Consider the following 23,996-nt stretch of genomic DNA (forward strand, 5'->3'; position numbering starts at 1 on the left):
TAGGAAAGGCCCCAGCTAAGGGAGGCCGGGAGTAAGGAGGTGCGTTTCTCTCCAAAGGGGCCTGTTAGCTCATCCACAGAAGCTCACCCAGTAAGTCCCGGGGTGCACACAGAGTGCCTACTGTGCAACAGGCATGCAGAGGTGAGCAAGGTCCGCTTCTTCCTCAGGTGGAGGAAGGAAGCCTGCTCTCCCCACCTCCCTTCCTTTCTCTCCCTCGCCAAAGTACAGAGCAGTGACGACCATTTTCGGCAGTGAGGCTGACCAAGGAGGCATGAGGTGCTTGTACAGCGTCCTCGCCAAGAAGTGTTAGGTCACTGCTGTCCATTAGCAGAAATATAAGGAGGTGAACCATGGGGATCGTTTTTAATATTCTGGTAACACATTATAAAAATTCAAAGAAATAGGTGAGATTGATTCCAATAATATATTTTGTTAATAAAATGTATTAAAATATTATACTTCAAAATGTATCCATTCCAAAAATTATTAGTGGAATGTTTTGCATTCTCTTTTTGTTGTTTTTTTTTTTTTTCTTTTTGGTTTTCTTCTGGTACCGGGCATTGAACTCATGACCTCACGCTTGCCAGGCAGGCCCTGTGCTGCTGAGCTATATCCCCAGCCCTTGTTCTAAGTCTTCATAACCCGGTGAGCCCTCTGTGCTTTGGCCTCAGCTTGCATGGGCCACATTTCAAATGACCAATAGCTGCACACTGGCTGTGGCTGCCACACTGGACAGCACAGCTGTAAACAATGATAACTCATTTTGCACTGGGCAGTGAAGGCTTAGACAGTTAACTGCCTTTTTTTAAAATTAGATTTTATTGGTACATTTTAGATATACATAATGATCATATTCATCATAGAGAATTTGTACAGTTAACTACTTTAAAGCAGAACTCATTTCCATTTCCAACAGTATGACAGTAGAGGGGGGTACTTTGCATAACCCTCTGTAAGCAACTAAAAATACTTTATAGAATATGATTCTTTAAAAATTACCAAAGCTGACAAGATAGTAAGGACATCCCAGGAAGATAGGAGCCTGGAGAGTTAGAGCATTAGAAGTGCTTTTGAGGATATATCTTGAACCAGGCAAATTGGATTATCAGTATGTCCAGCAATATACAAAGGAGATAGCAGAGCTCTAAGACATTCTTCCTCTGTAAAATGGGAACACTGACTGGCTCAATCCTCAACAAAACATCAACCAGAGCAAACCTACACTCAGGCCCAGCACGTCTGTGAGGAAGTTTATACAGCTTTTGAGTTGAGCTGAAGATGATAAAAGTCCCTGAAAACAGGGACCACAGAGTGGTCCCAGGCTCGCATCACCAGTGTTCTGAACACTCCCTGCTGCAGAGTTACTTTAAAATCATCTTGGGCTGGATATGTGGCACCTGTAAGAAAAAAAGAAGCAACAGCAAGCTGTCTAGGAGGTTTTAAATAAAGCACAAGAGCCTATAGAAACAAAAAGCGACTGATTTTAAAACTCCATATATGCATTTAATGTAAGTTGGAACAGAGCTACCCTGAATATTGGTGAACTGGAAGATAAATCAGGAGAGAACACCCTAAATGTAAGAGAAATAGAGAGATGAAAAATATTTTTTTTTAAATTGGCAAAAGAGATTAAGTGTGTCTTTCTGGGAGGAGGAGCTGTGGAGAAAGAGGTGCCATGTGAAGAGGCAAGGGCTGAAAAATTTCTAGAACTGATGAATGACAAAAATGCAGCAATTCGAAAACCTCTGTGACACATGGTAGTGAAGAACCTGAAGAACATCAAGATGCAAAGGAAGATCGTAAAGGCAGCCAGAAGCGAGGAGACTACCACCTCCCAAAGAGGGACAGGCAAGCTTAATTACCAGCAACAGAGAAGCTCAGAAGATGATGCAATCCCATCTTTAATGTGTGTGGAAATAAAAAGTTCTTGTTTGGAATTAAGGTCGTCTATAAATCCAAGCAGAGCAGTGATCCTCCATGTACACTGTATGGCTCTGTCCTAACGAGAGTGAGGGGAAAGAAATCAAGATTTGAAAGCGCCACTGAAAGAAAAACAGTTGATTTGTCCAAAACATTCTAGAATGTGTTGTGGTCAATAGCTACACTATCTTGCCTGCTGCGTCTCAGCCGGCCAAGGCAACAGTGACCTCCTATGCTAGTAGTTTAATTTTGTCCTAGCAATAGAAAGTATTCCTTGTAGCTCCAAATGGAATAGAGTAGAGGCCATCTTTCAGCTCAAGTAATTTGCATCTGAAAAAAATTTGGTAACTATATTTTAAATGTCATTCTACAAGAGTCAAACAGCTGCAATTTACCTTTGATGATGTCCTTAATCTAATTACTCAGTCAGTGTGTCCAGGATGATGACAGGTGAGAAAACTAGATACACATCCTTAATCTGGTTGGTTTCACCCACTTCTGGAGCTGCCAGGACTGGGGCGACTGTACCTCAGATGTTTGATCCCTTTTCTTTCTGCTGCTTGGGGCACAGCTGGAGAAAGTAGGTCACTGTGAGCGAGCCTTTGAGGGACATACCTTATTTATTCGCATTCTCTCTCCCTCTCTCCTTCCTGGCTCCTATGAGGTAAGCAGTTTTGCCCCACCAGGCTCTTCTGCCAAGATTCTGTGCCTCACCTCAGGCCCACGGAATGGAATCAGCAAATCCTGGACTGACCTTTGAAACCACGAGCCAAAGTAAACATTTCCTTAAGGTGACTTTGCCAGGTGTTTTGTCACAGCAGTGGAAAGCTGACTGACATGTAAAACATTACCCTGGTTTTCTTAAATCCTACATTTCATTGTAAGATCCCACTGATTAAAAGCTATATCTACATTATGTATCTATCTCTAAGGGAGGAAAGGAAATGGGCCAATTAAACCACGGTGCACCATTAACACAGTAAGATGTTCCTTGACTGCAGGAAGAATGAACTGTGGTGCCTCGCAGTTGACGAAGTATGACATAGAGCAGGGCTGCACAGAATAAGCACTTTATTGAAAACAAAAGCAAAGTTGTTTTTATTTTTTTGCCATCCTTGGGATTGAACCCAGGGCCTTTACACTGAGCGAATCACCACCTTTTTTCCCCCAGGCCTTTTTAATTTTTTAAATTTTTGGAAGTCTTGCTAGGTCTCCCAGACTTAGCTTGTAATCATCCTGTCTCAGCCTCCCAGAGGGCTAGAATTACAGGCATGCACCACCGTGCCTGACTACAAAAGGAAATTCTTAAAAAAGCTGCACTTACAGTTGAAATTGGTGCTTCTGTAGGTGGAAGTGAGGGTTTGAGAAGGCAGCAGGTGAAGACATTGCAATGGAGATAGGGAGGTGAAGGGGGGGGCAGGAGGAAGGGAGGAAGAGAGTGACAGAAGTGCAGATGGTTCTGGGGAACAGAGAGGCTGTGCTGGGCTGGCCTTGACCCTGACCACCTGGCCCCACAGGGAGGAGGTGCATAGACCAGGGGTCTTTTCCTCTTCGTGACCTCAGGTAAGTCGCTAACACTCTGAGCCTCAGTGTCTTCACTATGTGGAGGAAGAGGAACCCTAACAGATGACTGTAGGGATGAGAACTGAGCAATGCAATGAGCCTCGTGCACTGCCGGGGCACAGTCTGCACGTGAGAAGCATTGTTTCACCCTCTTCGCCTCTTTCTAATCTCCCTCCACTCCTTCCCTGCTCCTCCAGGCCCACAGTGCCCTTGCCCTGGCTGTGGCTGTGGCACTGAGCTGTGTGACCTACCCCTCCAGGACACTGTGCCAGTCAGGAGCCCGAGCTGGCATAGCCTGGACTCGGCCCACCAGAGCCAGGTGGGATGACTGAGGACAGTCCCCAGGTAGGAAAGCCTCCTCATTGGCCCGGCTGTCCTCAGGACTGCCGAGCAAGGAGGGTTTAGCAACATAGTCACTGTGTCCACTCACAGGCATCCTAACCTGGTTACCCCAACTCAGATAATCCCTGGGAAAAATGACTTCTCAGGGACCTTTAGGCTGGGGTATAATCACAGCACAGATTTACTGGTTAGACTTGGTGAGCTTCTAAAAAGCATGTACATAGCAAGAGGACTGCAGCCTCAACCAGCAGCATTCTAGAGTGGTGCAGGTGAACACAGCCACTGTGACCTTGAGAAAGCCATGGCGCCTCCTTTTGCTCTCTGTACGGTGGTGTACTGGTGCCCATCTGGTCAGGAGCTGTGGAGCTTTTGTGAAGTGATGTCTGGGAAGCCCCTTGTAAAGTCTGTTACGGGTCAAGGCCTGTCCACCCTGAGGGCTGCTTTCCCTTTCCCCTACCCTACGGCCTTGAGCCACAGCAGTGCCTGTTACCATGACTACTGTGGAGCTGATATGCCAAGTGTCAGACCTAACAAATAAAAATTCAGGACACCCAGCTGCATGCGAATTTCAGGCAAATAATGAGCACACTGTAATGTTTTAGCTTTTGTCTCAAATACTCAAATTTGGCTTATAATTTAGTATGTTTTCATTTTAATATTGCATAGGAGCTTTATGCTGAAAAATAATTTGTACTTTACCTGTAATTTAAATTTAATCAGGTACTTTGTATTTTATCTAATAACCTTAATTGGAACAAAATAGTACTTTATTGAAAACCTTAGTAAAAAATTTCACTAGAAAAGACTGATGTTAACATAGGATCTCAACTGTCTGCTGACCTCATTGATGACAAGTACCAAACATACACAATTTACCCATTACCCTCCTTAATTAAACAGTACTCTGTTGAAGAAATTGGTCCTGGATTGGGAAAAAAAACAAAGTTAACTATCTTGGTGCCTCTCAGCCTGAAATAAGGAAGCCATGTTTCATGTGAAGGAAATATTTTTTAAAAACAATTTCAAGATAGTTCCCCTTCACATTTCTGCCCCTAAGAATTATTTTGGTAGTTGTGTACATTTTAATATCTTAATTTTTTCAAAATAATGATGAAATACTAAGTGTATTGGTGTGTGTGTATTTCTCTAAGTAATGAATTTGAACTATGAAAATATGCCTAATTATATTCCATTGAGGGGAAGACAAGAGAAAATATTAAACAGATAAAAATTTAAAGCAAGTATTTTAATGTACACTTAAAATTTGTCTTACATGCACTAAAAAGATTAGTAATTTCTTAATATTGCTTTATATATATATTATATATATATATATATATTTTTTTTTTTTTTTTTAAATCAGTGTCTCACTCTGTAGTGCAATCTGGCCTTGAACTCACTTATATAACCCAGGCTGGCCTTGAACTCACAGTGATCCTCCTGCCTCAGCCTCTTAAGTGCTGAGGTTATAGATGAGCGCCACCAGGCCTGGTTCCAAAAATACTTTTTAAAGGGCTCTAGGACTGCGCCGTCCTTAGCTGGTTTTTGACTTGTTCTGGGTCTTACTGAATTTTTTCTTAGCCAAGTGACTCATGCCATCACTAAGTGTTTGCTGACACCCAGTGACGCAAACCCTGCCCTGTGTGCTGCAGGCAGCAACGATGACAAAATGAACATTGCAGGACCATGTACCTACCATACAGTAGAAGAAAAACAACTGCAAAAAACCTAGGTCCATGACCAGAGTGTGAGAAAGAAAGTAGGTAGAGAAGTTGGAGAGAGATTCAGGGAAGAAGGTGACTGACCAGCACTCTACAAATGTTAATCTTAGTGTTCATAATTCCGGGAGTGGTGCTTTTTTGTGTAGATTAAATTGAAGGCCAGTGAGGTTAAATTATGTTGATGTCACACAAACTTAATAAATAATGGGATGAGAATTCAATATTGGATCTGATTTCAAAGTATAATTCTTTATCTCTCCTGAGGGATTTCAAACAGTAGAAGAGAGAATTTACTTCCACTAGAGGTAAGGAGATAGTATGTAATCTTATCTGAACTCAGACTTAGGAGACAGAAAAGATCTGGACATACATCCCATAGAAAGCGAGAATATTCCAGGCCCTGAGATAAGCTCACGCAAAAGGCCACCGTGTGGGAAAATTACAGTGAGCAGCAGTTCAGCTGGACGCCAGCTGCAGACATACAGTGGGAAGGAAGGGAAGGCGGGAGGAGGGGCAGCCGGCGGGCTGGGCTGAGGGTAGTTACCCTGCCTGGTTGGGGAGCAGCCGGTGCAGTGCGTAACAGGGTTCCGTGGCAGTGACACATAAGGCCAAGTATGAGGACTGAGTGACACTGAGGCAGAGACCAGAGAGGTCACCAGGGGTCAGGGAGGGCAACTGCAAGTGGAAAGGAGGGTGGATGAGGGGAGACAGGGAGAGGGAGGTGACAGCCAGGAGCAGTGGTGGTGTGAGCATGTGACCCAGCGTTTCTGTAGGTTCAACTTCTTGGGGACGTGTTACAGGGCTGTTGCAGGAAAGCTCTGGGGCAGAGGAGGGGCTGCGTGGAGTTTCTCACAGCCTCTGTACTTCCCAAGAGCTGCCACATCCCAGAGTCTGGTCATCAGTATTTTAGGCTGAGAAATTTGATTTATTGTCCTTTTAACCGGCTTTCATTAACTCACATTGAGCAATCTTATGAAACAGTAATGCATGAAAACAGGAATGCAGCTAACCATCTATTTCTCAAGAGAAATGATGGTCCTATTTGCTGACCAGCAGGTTTTTGCCCTTGAAGCTAATTCTTGTGTGAGCCCGATGACACTCTGGGATTGGTAAGTACATTTGCAAGCTCAGCGGAGGGGGTGGAAGAATGCTGGTGCCTGATGCACTAGTGACAGGCGCGGCAGTGACAGAGGTTAAAGGAGGATCCCCAGGCAGACAGGCCACTTTGGGTTTTGCTCAGGCCTCATATCCTGGTGATCAGCAATGGCACAAACCTGAATGAATGACCACTGCTGTGGCTTCTTGTGGGTACATTCTTTCTACAAGTGTGTGCATTACTTTAAGTTAGAGGGTGCCTGAGTCGTGGGTTGGGGCCCTTCTTTCATCTCTCTCTCTCTCTCTCTCTCTCTCTCTCTCTCTCTCTTTCTCTTTCTCTCTGTATCCCTCCTTTGAACAAGTCTGTACTGTTTTCTTTTTTTCTGGTACTGGGAATCGAATTCAGGACCTTGCACTTGCCAGGCAGGCGCTGTGCCGCTGAGCTAAATCCCTAGCCCCTCTGTACTGTTTTTTTAATACCTGTTATATACTTTAATTTTGATACTGTCATCTTGTACCCTATATTAGATTATTTTTTCACTACTACAATAAAATAATTGATGCTGGGTAACTTCATAAAGAAAACAGAATTGCTCACAGTTATGTGAGTTCAAGGACATGATACTGGCACCAGCTCAGCTCTGGGGAGGATCTCACGGCAAATGACATCACAGTGGATCATGTCCCCAAACAAAGTGCCAGAGCATGACTGAGAGGGGCCAGTTTTACAGCCTTCCAGCCTCCCACAGGGTTACACCCCTTAAAGTTCCCAACATGTCCTTGTTGCCACACCGAGGACCAGGCCTCCAATATATGACCCCTTGGGGGACAAAGTAGATCCAAACCATAGGGCGTCCCATTTCCTGGTTCTCTGTTGGAAGCTCAGTGCTACATGTGGCATCCCCACGTTCAGCATGGTCACACCTATATTGTGCGTGTACCTAGTGCACTCCTCACCTTCACAGAGGTCACTTCCATCAAGGATAAAATTTTTCATCTTTAAGTTGGATATTTGCACCTGGTGCTGAACAAGGTTACCAGGTACTGGGGACCTGGGGGTAGGGGTGGGGTGGGGATGGAGTGTATACATCTCATAACATAGCCATTGCCTCAGGAAATTGTCCCTGCCACAGAACAAATTAGCAAGTCATTGTGCAGGGACCCTCTGACACTTCCAGAGAGAACGGAGGCAGAAGCCTGAGCTTCCAGTCTGTGTGCAGAACTGCTGGGGCCTTCAGAAATGTCCGTTGCACAGCATTCCCGCGGTAGCTCCTGAGCCCTCAGTGCTGAAGCTTGTGCTCCTCCCACAGCTGGGGAGATGTTTAGCAGGCAAGACCTCTCCAGGACTCTGGGCATGGGGTGGCTTTACAAAGTGGAGGGTTGATCCGTGTCTTGAGGGGCACAGGATTTAGATCAGAAAAAATGGAGAGCATTGGTGTGGGAAGGGTTGAGGTGAGGCAAGGGGACCTGTTGCCATGGATTGCTTGATCGCAGACACTTTACAACGTGCCAGTGAACTCTGTCTAACCTGGGATGGCACTGACCTTGCTTTTGTAGGCTAGAAGCGGAAACATCTGCCTTCCTTCCCCCACAAGAACACCCAGGTGCCCAGCAGACAGCACTTAGCAAACACTGTGCTCGCTCCTGAGATCTAAGGTCAGAAGACTGTCCTACACTGGGGACTGGAGCGCGGCCAGCCGGCTTGCGCACAGTGCGCACCAGACATGGACCCGCAGGCCCATGAGAGGACACTGTCCCCAAGACTGAAGCCAGGGAGATGGGGCTCCACAGAGTCACACTACCAAGAAGAGCTGAGGCTTGAGGAACTTTAGGCCTTTTAATCACTTCCAGTATGGCAAGTTTCAAACTGCATCTGAATATTCATTTCTTTCCTAAACTGAAAAGTAGAAATCCACGATTAGCCTTGGCCTTCAGTTCACGTGTGAATACTCCATCCGTCCGATGTTCTCCTTGGCCTCCCCTTGTGGCTCCTAGGAAAGTGGCAGCAGCTGTAGCAGCCAAGGTTGAGGGCTCACTGCTTCTGTGGAAGAGGCAACTTGCTTCTTTTATCTTTCCTATTATGAAAACTTCAGTATACATGAGAGCAGAGAGAGTAGCATAAGGATTCCCCATATTCACACAACTTTGATTTAATTTTAAATATTTCACCTACTGGTAGTTATTGAATTATGAATTGACTGAGGACAATTTATAAATTCCAGACACTGTGTCATGAAATATCACCTAGAATTATGAGATGTGTTTTATAAAGAATAAGAACATCTTTATGTAACTACAGTGTCATTTTCACAACTATTGGAGTTAATATTTTCATAATATCATGTAATATTCAGATTTCTCCAATTGTTTCCAAAATATGTTCTAGTCCTCCTTGTTTTCTTCTTCACCATTCAGTGTTTCAATCAGGATTTGGATAAGGCCCACACATTGCACTGAGTTGTTATGTCTTTGAAGTGTCTCTCGGTTGATGGTCCAGTGAGTAAGCACAGGAGGCTCCCAGGTGCCTGGACGTCATGTCCACTTGGTGACCCCTGACCGACATTCTTGGCGGAGATTGAGATGCTGAGTGATGACAGGGAGTGATGGAGTTCTGACAACCACTTCCCTCTCTGGCATAGAACATCTGGACAGAGTGGGAAGCACTAGCCCGTCCCTGTGGGTGTGGCCCACTAGGCACCCCTACCACCATCCTCCCACCGACCTCACCCTTTCTCGAAGCACACCCCATGACGAGAGGCAGAGGTGTTTCTCTAACATTGCTCACTCTGAGTCAACTCCTGATAGCATCTTCTGTCTCAAAGTCTACGCCCGGCTTCCCTTCGTGGGAATGTGCTGTGGGACCAAGAGCAGAGGTAGGTGTGGATCGGAGCCCCAACTGCTCTGATCCACAGTGTCAGCTGGGGCGCCTGGTTACCATGGGCTGCAGAGCATATGCCAGCGTGTGTGCTCCCTTCAAGCCCTGCCCGGGGCCAGTCCTGCAGACTGGACACCTCAGGACAGGACAGGGGCAGAGGAGCAGAGCCTTCTCAGACTTTTTTCTTTCCCAATCTTCTCCCTGAAATGTTTTTAAAACCTTTTTTTTTTTTTTTTTTTGCTGTACTGGGGATCTAACTCACGACCTTGGGCTTGCCAGGCAGGCGCTTATGCCACGGGGCTATATCCCCAGCCCCACCCTGAAATGTTAATACTAGAGACGGTCTATGTACAGTATCTGTATACAGACTGTATGTGTGCTTGACATGTGAGAGAGTAAGAATTGGGTGGTAGCTCAGTGATAGAGCACTTTTCTGGTGTTGCCAAGGCCCGGGGTTCAATCCCCAGCACCAAAAATAAAATTTATTTTTTCACATTTTCCTCTCCCAAACAAATTGCCTTTGGGGGCAGTATCACTCCACAGAGATTGCTTGATCTACCCGAATAAATCAAGTCTTGATGGTGTTCCAGAATGTGGAAAATTATTTTAAAATAAGGGGAAGTTAGAAGGATCCTTTAAAACTTCAGACCGGGCAATTCCCCCCTGAACCTCAGTGTAAGCCCCCAGCTCCCAGCAAGAGACTTCCTATGTATTGCCTTCTTAGACCTTGGCTGTCGTGCCTCAGCTTCTCTCTGTGGTCTGGGCAGGTTAAGCAGGGAAATACAGATGCTTGGAAGATCCCAGAATGGAGATGAAATTTTGCGTATAACACTGGGCTCTCCATTTGGTGTCACAGGAAGAACACATTGAAGGCCGTTATGGAAGAAGATGCATACAGTAGTGAGTCAGCTGAAAATAGCTCAACATAAAGTATCAGTGAGTCACCAAATGAAGAGAGCACTCTCAGCATCAGGAGGTTCGGAAGAAGTGATGTCCTCGAGGCAGTGATTCAGAGCAGGCCCTGAAGCCACCAGAGCATGTGGGGAGCCTGGGAGGCTGGGACAGGCTTGGTGGAGAGGACAGAGGAGGGAGAAGAGAGGGAGAGATGAGTGGGGTGCATGGGTGTGGTGAACAGTGAGGATCCCCATTCAGCCACATGGGGAGCTGCTTAGGAAGGCAGGAAGGAGGATGGGCGTTCTACAACAGAGCCACAGTTTGGGACCAGTCGTGGATGGGAAGTCTGAGACTCCGTAGTAAGCACCAGATCACAAGAGGTGCACAGGATTTTCACTGTGCACCCTTTGCCGTTTCTCTGGCCTCACTGGGGACAGCCCCTCTGGTGTATGTGGCTCCACACCAGTGTCAAGGACTCTTGGGACCCAAGTTGGGGCCAGGCCTTCTTGTTTACTCAGTTCCTACCAATTGTCTGATTTCGTGTTTTCATTTCAATGTTTTTATATGGCCCCAAACAGGTGGATCTAGTGGGAACTTTATAATTTGCACGCTGACCTCAGGTGGAAGTGTGGGCCCCAGCGGAAGAGGGGCACTACTGCTTGGCTCTTCCCAGCCTCAGGCCTTGGAGAGAACCGGGAACACTTGCTCCTGTGTTGCTATAGGGGATGACCAGCTCGTGCACCGTGATCTTTCTGGCTGTGTTTTTTTGTATTTTGGAGACTTCTGAGAAAAAGAGGTTTAATTCCTAACCTAAGTTATTATCAGCTGAAGGTTAAATTATAAAAAGCTATTATAAATATATAATTACATATACTTATATTAAATATAACCTATAATTACCTATGTAATTATGCCATTGTTAAAATTAGATAAAGTGAATGATAAAAATGCTATCTCCCTTGGGGAGCTGCTCCTGGACCTACACATGTGGCTGATGCTGCCTGTCCTGTGTTAAACAGTGAGCTCTCTACTCTTCAGGTCTCCCACCAGCAGTCTGTAGATTTCCAGGTCTTACGTGTAGGATCTGTACCTCCTCCTTTTGGTAGATTTCTTCTCAGCACTTTTACAGCTTGGGAGAGGGGAAGGGAGGGGAGGAGAAACTGTCTGGGGCTGTAGGTGCTTAGGAACCCAGGGAAGCGCAGTGGGGATGAGAGGCCCTGGACCCTCTGCCTACCTGTGCCTGGCAGGGGTGGTCTGCAAGTATGCGGGTGTCACTGGGGTTTTGCAGGGAGGAGCTGGAGCCCAGAATCCCAACCAGCCTGAATCCAGGTCCTACACTACTTAGCATCTGGAGGGCAGGGCAGAGGGCACAAGGGAGCAGGAGGGTTCAAGACAACAGCTTCAGGCCAGTGCATGTTTCCCATTTCTTTCTTGTCTGAGTTTCTGTCCATTTCTCTTGTGCTGTTGATGTTTTATTATCACTATAAGTAGTAGCCTTTGGGAGAAGAAAAAGCACAGGCTGTGTGCTGGGTGTGCATTCAAAGCTTTCAGTACTTTGGCACAGCAGTCTCCAGCCTTTTTGGCACTAGAGACCAGGTTCATGGAAGACAATTTTTCCACAGGTGGGGTGGGGTGACTTCAGGATAATTCAAGTGCATTACATTTATTGTACACTTTATTTCTATTATTATTATGTCGGGTTCCCATGAGAGCATGCAACCTAGATCCCTCGCACTCACTGTTCACAGTAGGGCTCGAGCTCCTCTAGGAATCTAATGTCATGGCTGACCTGACAGCAGGTGGCACTCAGCAGTCATTTAGTCTGGGGAGTGATTCTTAACAGGCCGCCAGCCAGAACTGGTCCATGGCCCAGGGTTTGGGGACCCCTACTTTAACACATCTAATCTTCATAATAAACTTTTGGCTGGATATTTGGATTTGTGGTGCAGATGGTCAAGGTGTGGTCATTCCACTTTGATCTTCCTCTTTCCCACCCTCTGTTCTCTTTCCCTCTTCCCTTAGCATCTGTAGAGATCTTAAGTGTCAAATCACAGTGGGCTCTAGTGGCACTGTCTGGGTTCAGCCCCAGAAAGTCTACATCCTAGCTGTGATCGTATGGGCTGTGATCTCACCTCTCTGTGCTTCACTGTCCTCATTTGTCAAAGGGGGACACTGGTAACGGCTCTCCCAGGATGTCATGAACTCGGTAAGTATTAGTTGCTATCAGTTTCCTCCTTTATGACTAGGGAAACCAGTGCTCCTCTTCCTACCTTCCACTTTCCTTTGATCTCTTTCTTACCCCAACTAATCCCCTTAAGCTGAACATCATAAGAGCAAATACAGGCCTGGGGATATAGCTCAGCGGCACAGAGCCTGCCTGGCAAACTCGAGATCCTGAGTTTGATTCCCAGTACCAAAAAAAAAAAGCAAATATAATAAAACCAAATCTGCACTTCAGGCCATATGTGTTTGTAGCCATCTGGGCTTTGTTCTTCAACTGGTCCCTGATGAAACAGTAGGTAACAATCTGCGGTTTTACACTGAGGGTCACATGGCTATATCACACACGCCTCCCTGGCTAGGACTGGGAGAACTGCGGTCACCTACTAGAGTTTGCAAAGCAGGAAGTAGCGGTGGGCTGGAGCCAGATGTGGCCCCAAGGAGCAGCACTGGGTGGAGCCGCTCTGGGAGAAACAGCCTTCACTGCCCCACCGTGCCCCATGCTTGGGAGCAGCCACAGGAAAACACAGTTGGCCACATATGGCAAACTGCAATGTAAAAGATGTGATGGAGCATTCAAGCATGGCTGTGTTCTGTTGAGAACTGGGGTGGGGATGTTGCAGCGAGGGGCAGCCCTCCTTTCCCTCCTTTGTACTGTGCCTCTTCTCCCCACCAGTGCCTCTTTGACAAATGCTGGCATTTCATGTCAGTGTATTCAGAATTCAGGATAAAGTGGCATGGGTGTGGCCACAGAATGGGGTATCTGCCTCCCTTGCTAGTAATATGGGAATATTCCTGAGGAGGAAGACAGACAGCTGAAGTGTAGGCTGGCACTGCGTGGCTAAATGTGCATTCTGAAGTCTGGGACACCGCTTAATCCTGAGAGCATTTTGAATCCCTTCCTTGGGCAGCACCACTGGAGGGTGATTTCGGGCTCCAGAGTCAGAGGACTCCTAGTTGTGGGAGGAGCCATGTCCTAGGAAGAGATGGAGGAGGAGGTATACACCTCCATCCTGGTTCCTTCTTAAATCAGGAACAAAGGCCTTTCATTGCTACCCATCTGGCTAACCTGAGCACTAAAATGGAAGTTATAGAAGGACACTGGGTCACACACACAAAAGGCCCAGCCAGTAGTCCACAGAAAAGCCAGCCCCAGGGACCTGAGGAAGGTGAACCATCAGATGCTCTTTGCCCTGTGTGACTCACCTGCAAGCTCCAGTACACAACTTCGGTTCCCAGGAGGGGGTTGACTGGCCAGACCAAGCTACAAACTCTAGCTAGGTGCAGGGTTCCCCCAAACCAGCCCCTGGGAACGTGTCCCATGTTTCCTGGACCTACACATTTGGTAGATTCAGGGTGTTGACATGCATTTAAATAAGGCAAGGACCCAGAGTGACCAAATACCTATCAGCCAAGGGGACTTGATGGCTGTTGGCTTCATTCACGAGGTCAGAATTACAGATTGAGCAAAGAAAAAAATGCCTGGGTCAACAAAAGTTTCCAGTGAGTCACTCCATGGGGATGGCATCAAGGGACCACAGATGCTTGGTCCAGGTTGGCCTTTCATTCTTCTCTCTGCCATTTCCATTTGGTGGCCTGGAGGACAGCAGGGCCCCACCAGGATGACAGCCTCAGGGGATGATCCATTGCTTAGTGCAAAGTGACCTTGGCCTAAGGCAAGGCGCTCACCAGCTGATCTCTTTTCCCGGTGGCGCTTGACTACTCCCAGATGACCTTTCTGGGTGAGGACCTAGTAACCCTGACTCCCTGTGATTTCCGCCTCCATAGGAGCTTTCCACCCAGTGTGCCCACACTCCGTATGAACACAGGATGGTCCTGTGTGCTCACAGACATGCTGGGCAGGCCCTGGGACATGCAACAGCAGATGGACCCTGTACTTGCTCACCTGCAAGTCTCCAGTCCCTGGAACTTCGTTGGCCCAGCTTCCTTTCTGCACTTCTCCTCAAAGTCCGTCTCAGGGCAATTTGTCTGCAGTCTCTGGGCCCTTCAGGGCTGTGGGAACATAAGGAGCACCTCCATCTTGCCCCTTCTGCTTCCATTTTCATTTGATGAATTATTTTACTATCAGGTTTACTGTTTTTCAATTAACTGCTCAACTAATGGCTCCAAGTCTTATTAGATAAAACCTTTGATTGCTTTGAATATGAATTACTTGGGATGCTAACCAGGAAGCCAAATGCTTCAGGGAGAGAACTTCATCTTTGCTTCTCTTGGATTCATCCTTGTAGATTGATTACTGGCTTCTGACATCACAGTGCTTGTTACCGAAGTTCTCCACTCTCTGAACCTGAAGTTCTTTGCCAGTGATTCATCCCTTAACTGGACACTGTAGGCTCTGCTTTCTTCCAGGCCGCTCAAGTTCCCTTGTGCTACAGTTAGGATCTGGCCTGTCTCTGAAAGGCCTGTGTGCTAAAGGCTTTGTTCACTGTGGGAAGTGGAAGAACCTTTAGGGGATGAGACCTAGCAGGAGGAAGTTAGATCCCCTTGAAAGGAGGTTGGGACCCTAATCCATCTCTCCCCCCACCCCACTTCCTGGCTGCCATGAGGAAAGCCATTTTGCTCCAACACACACTTGCCTGACACAGTTGACCCAAAGCAACAGAGCCCGCCAACCACAGACCCATGAGCCAAAAAAGCCTACTTTTTCTTTAGGCTGATTAATCTCAAGTATTTTACCACAGCAACGGAAATTACCTACCACACCCAGTCAGGGTCCATCCGGGGCATTTGGTAACTTGCTGAGTTAAATCGCAAGTGCCAAATGATGTGTCCTTTGAAAGACTATGCAGAGACGAAGTTTTGTGAAAGGAGAAAGCAATTTTGAGATCTGCCACCATCAGTGAGTGGTAAGGCTGGGCAGGATAGGCTGAAACGTGTTAGCATTGATGGAGTTGCCCACACCCACAAGACCCCAAGGCACCCCAGGCTGAGGTCAGGCAGCACTGCTGACAACCCTGCACGAGAGTAAGTGATACCTGAACTCATGGAGATGTTTCCAAGTCATAAATATCTGCATAGGAACATACAACTAAAACAGCTAGTGAATCACTCAAAGCCAAAAGGTGAGTTCCTACACTGTGTTGGCTATTTGGGCAAGGTCATAGGAAATGGAGATGAGCCAGACATGGGCCTGGCCTTGAGGAGGTCAGGAACTCCACCCACAATGGGAGCATGTGCTGAGGGCACACTTGGTCTCAGCCTTCATGGAGCTTGCACTGTGAGTCCACAAAATAATAAAAAGATCTCCTGGTACATTGTTGACTCATGCATACTTTACAAAGATATTTTTAAAGGATAATTTGAAAGTATCCAAAAATTAAAAATATATATATATATAAAAATATGTATTTAAATTTATAATTCCACTTCTGGTATATCTATGCAGGAGAAATATTTGTACAAATATACATTTCAAAGATGTTTGTTACGATATTATTTATTTATAACTAAAAAAACAGGAGCAAAAGTGATAATCAGTAGAAGGACGGCTGAGCACAGCAGGTTACATCCCTACCACCAAGTGGTACGCAGCTATTGCATACCCTTGGACTTTACGAAGTTGCCATGCTGCCTACTTTTGACTTGAAAATGGTAGTTTCTTACAGTGAACAAAGAATGTGAGAGTCTCTATTTCTTGGTCTTTCAAATGAGGATAATAATATAGTGCTGCACATTGTGTATGTAACGCAGTCTCACACATAAAGCACCTAGTGTGGGACCAGTGCTCAATAAATATGTACTGATTATCTATCTATCTATCATCTCTCTCTCTCTCCGTCTATCTAACAGGAAATGGTCTAAAATATACTGTTTGAAAACATATCTATGAACACATCCAAGGGGTGATGCATGTGTGTCTGTAAATGCATGCCTAGGAAAAGGAGCAGGGATCTTGTTCTAAACTGTTCACACTCACACTGTTCTTAAGGGTTAACCCAGAGGAAGGGAAAGGGTGGGGTGGTAAGGAGGAAATATCTCAGCCAGGTTCAGCCCAGAAGCAGAGTCACTGCGAGACCGTGGCATGTGCACACCTACAAAAGGGCTGGTCACAGGAAATAGCCTTATTAACCACACGGCTTGTCAGGGAGATTCTGTAGGGCTGTCCTGCTGTGTGAGGTGCTGGAGCCTGGAGTCCAAAGGGCAGGTAGTCAAGAAGGGTAAGGGATATAAATCGAGGCTGAGCAAGAGGTGAGAGCCTCCTGCAAGCATCAGCTAGAGCGCATGAGAATGTGCATCCGTTCTTGTTGCGTTTGGCGTTGATGGGGATCTCTGACATTGATGGGGATCTGGCACTGATAGAGATCTGGCAGCAGTGGGGATCCAGTACTGGTAGGGAATCTGGCATTGATGCAGTAGGTGTCTTGCTCAAGCACCTGGCCTGACATTAGAGAATCTGATGAAGAATCGAGGGAAAGAGAAGCAGCAGCAGACCCAGCAGGTGTTTTACACACATGTAAGCCATGGATCACCAGATCAGCAACAGCATGTATGAACTATGAAATGGAGCTTCTTCCCTTCCACACCCCAAACCTCCATGAGTGTGGTGCCCTCCTCCCAAAGACATACTAGAAAGGGTTTCTGGGACATGTAGTTTGGGCTAACCCAGCTGCCACCTTCCAAAGCTATCAAGGAGAATGTCACATTTTCCTCTATGTATTTCTGGATAGATATAGTTCTTTTATAATAAGACTGTATAATTATGTTCCTTGTGACTAAAAAAATCTAGAAAACTTATAGGAGAGAGAAAGAAAGAGAAAAAAGCAAAAGAAAGAAAGACAGGAGTGGAAGGAAGAATATAAAACTCCTTTAGCCAGTGAGGTTTGGAGTTTAGCTGTAGTTAGCAGCCTGTTGAGATGAGTGAGAATTTAGCCTTACTCACTGCTACCCGCCTACCCCAGCCACCATCCCCTCACTTGGCTGCCATGGTCCCCTCTTCACTGGCCTCCCTGTTTCTGCCTTCCCTATACCAATCTGTCTCCTCCTCAGTCGGGGTGATATTTCAAAATACAAACTAGGTGCTGATGTGGGTTCATTTCTGTATGCTCCAATAAATGCTTTTAGGATGAAATCATCAATCAGAACTCACAGAGTTGTCTTCAGGACTCTCTGTGGGCCTCTATCTCCCTGAAGCCCACCTTCAGGGGTCACAGAGCCTTGTGTATCATAAAGTTGTCCTGTATACAACAGTCACTAAAAGTTGGCTATTTATTGATCACCTACGATGCTTGATATCCCTCTGGGTGCCTTGCACACATAATCGTATGTAATATGCACAGCATCTCCAAAAGCATTTGCTATCCCTGGTTTATGGACAGGAGGGCACTGAGAAATACTGAGGTCTCCAGACAGTGTGTGACCCAAGCAGGTGTGGCGCCTGCCTGGATCTGACTCTGGGCTCCCTGGGCATGACATTCTGCAGTGATGCACTAACAGATCTTTCTCCTTCTCCCTGTCACACTGTTTTGGGATTGTTGATCTGTCTTGCCCTGGGCAGTATTCCCTAGGAGGATAGGGTTCTAATCTGAGTCCTTGGTATTCATTGTCAGAACAGCTAGGTAAACACATCGTTGTTCAAAAGCACCAGTGTGCCAAGTTCTTGCTAAATACTGGAGCCCATATAGGGGTGGGGTGAACCAAACACAGTCACATGGCACCTGGGGTCTACGATGGAGGAGATAACCTTGTGTTGTATTCAAAGAGTGATAGAGTGCTGGGTGGGAGCATATGAATGGCAGGGAGGAGGAGCACGGAGACATTCCACCATAGGCTAAGGTACACTGGGGATGTAGGTCACACAAGCCATTCAGCCTTGAGTCCCTGACTTCCACATGCCAGTAATGGAGTAGGTAGCTCCTACCCATCCTGGTTCTTAGAAGAAATTCATGCAGTACTAGGATCTTCTGCCTGCCCAGTGGGGACGATGGATGGATCCCTTTATCGGCAGCCTTACTTGGTTGCATGCTGTGCTCCAGCCCCTCCTCCTCCTCCCAAACTCTTTGTTCCTTACTTGCCATTTCTCCCTGCCACCAATACCCAGTGAGACAACTAGAAATAGTCAGACCCATCTTATTACTCACTTCTGGGAGACAAAGAGGGTATTTTTGTTTGGAATGGGAGCTTACTGTGTGCCATGCCCTGAGTGCCCACACTTTAGTGTCTCCAAATCCCTGTGAGGAAACGCCACTCGAGATGAGCATGCTGTTTTTAGAAAACTGGCCAATCAGCCTAGAGGCATCACTGGAGAATACATTCAAATGGTCTCTATTGCCTGTTCCCAGGCACTTGGGGTTGGCTCGTCCACAGCCACACAGTGCCACTGCTTGGAAGCTAGATCGTGGATTTCCAGAGGGTTCTGGTGCTCACATGCAGCCTCCAAGGGCAGCCAAGTTCAGATTCACCTTCCTTCATGTGCATGTGGGGTGGAGACCCCATTGCCAAATGTGCACCCTTCTAACCAGTCATGCAACGGCTCATGTACTCACCTCCTCATCTGCCAAGACCTTCTGCCTTAAAAATTCATTTTGGATGCTATATGATCAGCAACATTCCACTGTTTTTCTGGACAGTTTTTGCTATATGAGCTTTTCCTGAGGTCACCAGTTAGAAAACTGGCCAATCAGACTAGAGGCATTACTGGAGACTACATTCGAATGGTCTCTATTGCCTGTACCCAGGCACCTTCAGAGAATGTGTTCCTTTACAGTAGTTTTGTTGGAGCCTTCAGAATGATGACTCCAATGTACCCTTGATCTTCCAGTGCTGGAATTTCACTACCACAGAGCGCGGTCCTCCATTAGTCCTGGTACCCTCCAAGGTCATCAAGGAGAAGAGAAAGTGGGTAGTTAGTGTTCATGGATGGAGTTTACAAGTGCACCGATTAGTCATTTTCCACATCACCTCACGTTGCCTTTCCAAGCTCTGTCAACCCAAGGGCGCAGGCCCTTGGTGGAGTCCAATTTCACGATTTATTTTCTCTCCAGGTACTTAATCAAGCAATGTTAGTCACTGGCTGGCCCAAAGCTTCCTCTGCAACCCTTGGAATCTTTTTCATTGTTCCTTTTGCTTCTAAATTCTTTCAGGGATTGGAGTCTGGGCTAAAATAACCCAGAACTTGACCCTAAAACCTGCTCTCTCCCCCAGCAAGGCCCAGAAGAACTGACCTGAGATCACAGGCTGGTGAGATAAACATCAATCTGCCTGTTGCTATGGTTTGTTCCAGAGCTGGTGATGCTGCTGGAGTGGTGGTCGGGCACGGAGTGCACCATCTACACAGACCCGCACGTCTACCCCAAGTACGGAAAGGAAAATGCCATCGTGATTCTGAACCACAAGTTTGAAATCGACTTTCTCTGTGGCTGGAGCCTGTCCGAGCGCCTTGGAATCCTAGGGGTAAGTGGCAGGTGCATTCAGGTGCCTCGCTCATTTCTGAAGGTCAGGGCTATAACTTGCCTTTTTTGCTCTTGATCCTTCAGAATTTGCAGAAGAATCAGCAGAGTTTTTTACAAGATGAAATGCTCTTTAAAAACTGCTTTTCATTTTTGCTTGGGATCAGGGTTAACATCTTAGAAACAAAAGCAGGATGTATTCAACTATTACCCCTGCCATCTACTTTATATACAGTTATTTAGCCTTTACAGAAACATTTATGAGTAACTAGAGGATATACTACCTTTCCCCTTTAAAACACTCTCTATGAGTTTGAATTTCTGCTCGGAGTCATAGAGCTGTAACTGGATTTAAACTTGTCTAGTTTGACTTTGACTCATATTCTTAATTACTCTACTGCTTGCTTGGCTGGCAGGCACAATTCACCTCTGAATGTTGATTGCTATAGGCTTAAAAAAGTTATATCCTTAAGTGAGCAAGTTTGAATTGCTGAATTAAGAATTAATATTCAATTCTGTTTCTTCCCAATCAGTTTGACTTCTTGCGTGTAGCTGTGTGCCTTTGGAGCTGAGCCTCTTCAGCTGGCGTTTGCCATTCTTGGCACATCAGGCATATTGCCCTTGAGCCTGTATCACACAAGTGGGTCCAACTCACCAAGGGCACTCAGTTATTGCTGAGGAAGCGACGGCATGTACTGGATCAAGGCAGTAAAGGCCCTGGCAATTTGCACCAGAACTTGGAGATTGGGAAACTGGAAACACTTCCCTAGAGGCAGACGAGAGGGCTGCTCACATCCACCTGCTTTTGGTAGCCTTTGAAGATGAAGTCACGGTATTTAGGATATAGAGGACTGAGATCACAGAGGACAGATGGGACTAGAGGATTCAGTGGTCTGGGCCCTCCAGGCAGATGAAGAGAGCCTTTTCCAACAGGATCTCCTTCATTATCCTATTTATAATTCCAATTTTTTAATTGGAATCTGTGTGTGTTCAAAGATATTTTCAGAATAAAATAAAAAATTCTAATGCAGTAGTCCCCCTTGTCCTTAGAGTGAGTTCCAAGGCATTCAGAGGATGTCTGAAACCACAGATAATTCTGAACCCTATATGTTATGCTTTTTCTGTACGTTCATATCCATGATAAAGTCGAATCTATAGTTAGGCATATGAAGTAACTAACGATAATAACTAATAATAAGAGATAGTTACAATGATATACCATAATAAAAGTTATCAAATATCTGTGAATTGTTTATTTCTTGGTTTTCCCTTTCACATTTCCAGACCATGGGTAACTGAAGCCACGGATAAGGGAGACTCTGTGCCCACCTTCCTCTACCTTAGGCACCACACACAGAGTCTTACTTAGTTTTCTGGTTTGTATTCTTTCCAAAGTGAGACCACTCCTTAAATGCCACTGTCACTGACCCCACTGGTGACAGTAACAGAGATTATTAGTAACAGAGGTCCTCCTTCTGCTCTGGAGAAGGCACACAGGGCCCTGCATGCTGGAACAGAGCTGTCACAGAACTCTCCTTCTGACATGCCCGTGTTCCTGGGATCTTGTGTGTGGTGCAGAGGTAGCTGGCGGTCCTCGGTTTTCTGGGTGACGTTTGTGGCATTCCTGCTCAGGCATGCAGACCTGTATAGTTGCAAGGCAAGAGTCCTTGTGGCAAGTGGGTCTGCCGACCTCCAAGGCGCTTTCATGCTCTTGCCCCCCCTTGTGGCTGTGAGCCCCTGAGCATGTGGGTGGCCTGCCCCTCACAGTGTCATTTCTAATCCTTAGACATTATCACTCACACTTCATGAAGAAAAGAGCCTCTGCTGGGAAGTGATTTACCTTGGGACAGCAGCTCATGAGTCTGATTCCCAAGCTTCACTCTCTACACCCCAGCTAGAGTTGGGAAGAAAAGCTGGGGCCTGGACCTTGAGACGTGTGCAGAGACAAGAAATGATGGCCGGCTACAAGGCGGCTGGCCTTCTGGTCTGAGGGTGGGAGCTGCATTAGGGACGAGCAGTAGAAGCTTACTAGGTGGAGCACAAAGTGACACAGGTAGAGGGCAGCAGCCTGCCGGGCTTATAGCGAGCACAGGCCTGGAAGTAGAGTCAAAGTGGCAATGTCTCCTCTTCCGGCAGGGTCACCTCCTTCACTGCACAGAAGCTGAGGGCAGTGACTTTAACAAGGCCCTCCAACCAGGTAAACCAGGCTGGCCTGCAACAGCAACCAGGAGCCATTTCCTGGCCCTCGGCAGACTGCTCCTGCATGTCTGCTCAGAGAAAGCTCTGCTCCCCACGAGCTGCACGCCTGCACCTCTTCAGCAAACCCCTGTGGTCTTTTGGGCCCGTGCACAGGGAAATAGCTCCAGTTATCTTTGTCTTTGGGGAGCTTTGGTCGCCACCTGACCTGTAACTCCTGTCCTCCCATCCACTCAGACCTGAAGAACCCAGGCCTGCCATGCAGACAGGGGGGTGGGCTTGTGAGGGAGCTCTTCATTGCTTTGTTTTGACCCCCACATCCCCACATACAGCCAGGGGTGATGACCTGCGGGCCTCAGCCTACTTGTGGGTCCCCAGTGCTCCTTTCCCATCTGCACATCTGTTCACCAGCCTGACGAGGGCTGGTTTGGGGCTTGGTGAGGGGAGGGAGTCGGCTGCATGGTAAGATGTTATCAGAGCCACAGGGCTCCATGCTTTCGGCCAGACTTTGATGAATGATGTGTGGTTACTTCCAGTCCCAGAGAGGTGAATTCTTAGAGAGCGCTTCTGTTTTGTGTTTGGTTTTCACATTTCCGCTGTGGCCATGACTAATCGTGGAACAGAGTGCATTGTGTCTGGGGGCTGTCTTGAGATCCTCTGGTGGCACACAGTCCATGTTTTCTCCTGAGCATGAGAGGATGGAGAAAGCCTGAGGAGGAAATGCAGCGTGAGCAAGGCTGGGTCACATTCAGCTGCCCTATTTGGCCCAAAGGAAGTCTCACCTTTTGATGCACACAGGTACGCGCGCGCACACACACACACACACACACACACACACACACAGAGGCATGCGCACACTTGGTTCATTTTGAGCTCCACTCTCCTTTGCTGCCTTTTACCCTGGCTAGGCACTTAGACTTCAGAGACACTCTTCAGAGATGGTGAACCTTCTAGAGCTCCCAATCACACCAACAGTCCTCTGTGGCATGTGTGCCATAGGTTTGCCACCACTACTTCATCTAGGCCCTCTTATGTGTATGCGTCTCACTTGCAGGACAGGGCGTCTGCTCAAGATAGGAGCCCTAGGGGTGGGGGCAAGGATGTAACAGAGATCTCTACCTTTTGCTTTCCTTGGCCACTAGACTCTGAGGCCCTCAGGGCATGGATCATCCCCCTCACCCTGTGTCCCAGCGCCTGCACGATGCCTGCGCTAGTGTGGTTCTCGCTAAATACCTTTGCACACACAGGGCAGTCAGAGGTTAAAGATCTCAACCAGAGTGGAGACAGAGGCGGGGCTGCCAGCTCCCTTGCTGATCCCCCATAGTGGATCATAGTGTAGCCAGTCTCCCTCAGACCTAGACATTTGCCACTTGCCTCCAGCTTGGAGTCAGAAAAACACAAGAAGGAGTAAGTATGGGCATTTTAACCTACTTATTTTAACAAACGTTGTGCCCTATTCAAAATTCCACTTAAAATACCTCATTTTATATATTTAGTAGAAATAAATGGCCGTGGATGAACCCAAATGATGGTTCAAACGGTGGCCCAACTAATAAACCTTCAAGAGTGACCGTTTCAAAGCTAGAAAGAGCCAGGTGTGGTGGTACACACCTGTGACCCCAACACTCAGGAGGCTGAGGATCATTGCAAGTTTGAGGCATCCCTGAGCTACATAGTGAGTTCAAGACCAGCCTGAACTGCATAGTATCAAGATCCTGTCTCAAACAACAAAGAAAATGAAAGAAAGAAAGAAAGAAAGAGAGA

The 23,996-nt window shown here is 46.8% G+C and overlaps 1 protein-coding gene across 1 annotated transcript in view; it reads left to right on the forward strand.

Annotated features, from left to right (window-relative positions):
* The window catches only part of Agpat4 (1-acylglycerol-3-phosphate O-acyltransferase 4), a gene marked incomplete at its 5' end in the record, with an annotated part of 82,275 nt that overhangs the window by 43,288 nt on the left and 14,991 nt on the right, over nt 1-23,996 (forward strand). Inside the window, 1 exon segment of the mRNA XM_013517398.1 lies at nt 19,871-20,040. Coding sequence (XP_013372852.1) covers nt 19,871-20,040 — 170 coding nt within the window.

This window comes from Chinchilla lanigera, unplaced genomic scaffold, assembly GCF_000276665.1.
Source record: "Chinchilla lanigera isolate Chin_1 unplaced genomic scaffold, ChiLan1.0 scaffold00038, whole genome shotgun sequence".
NCBI classification, from domain to species: Eukaryota; Metazoa; Chordata; class Mammalia; order Rodentia; family Chinchillidae; genus Chinchilla; species Chinchilla lanigera.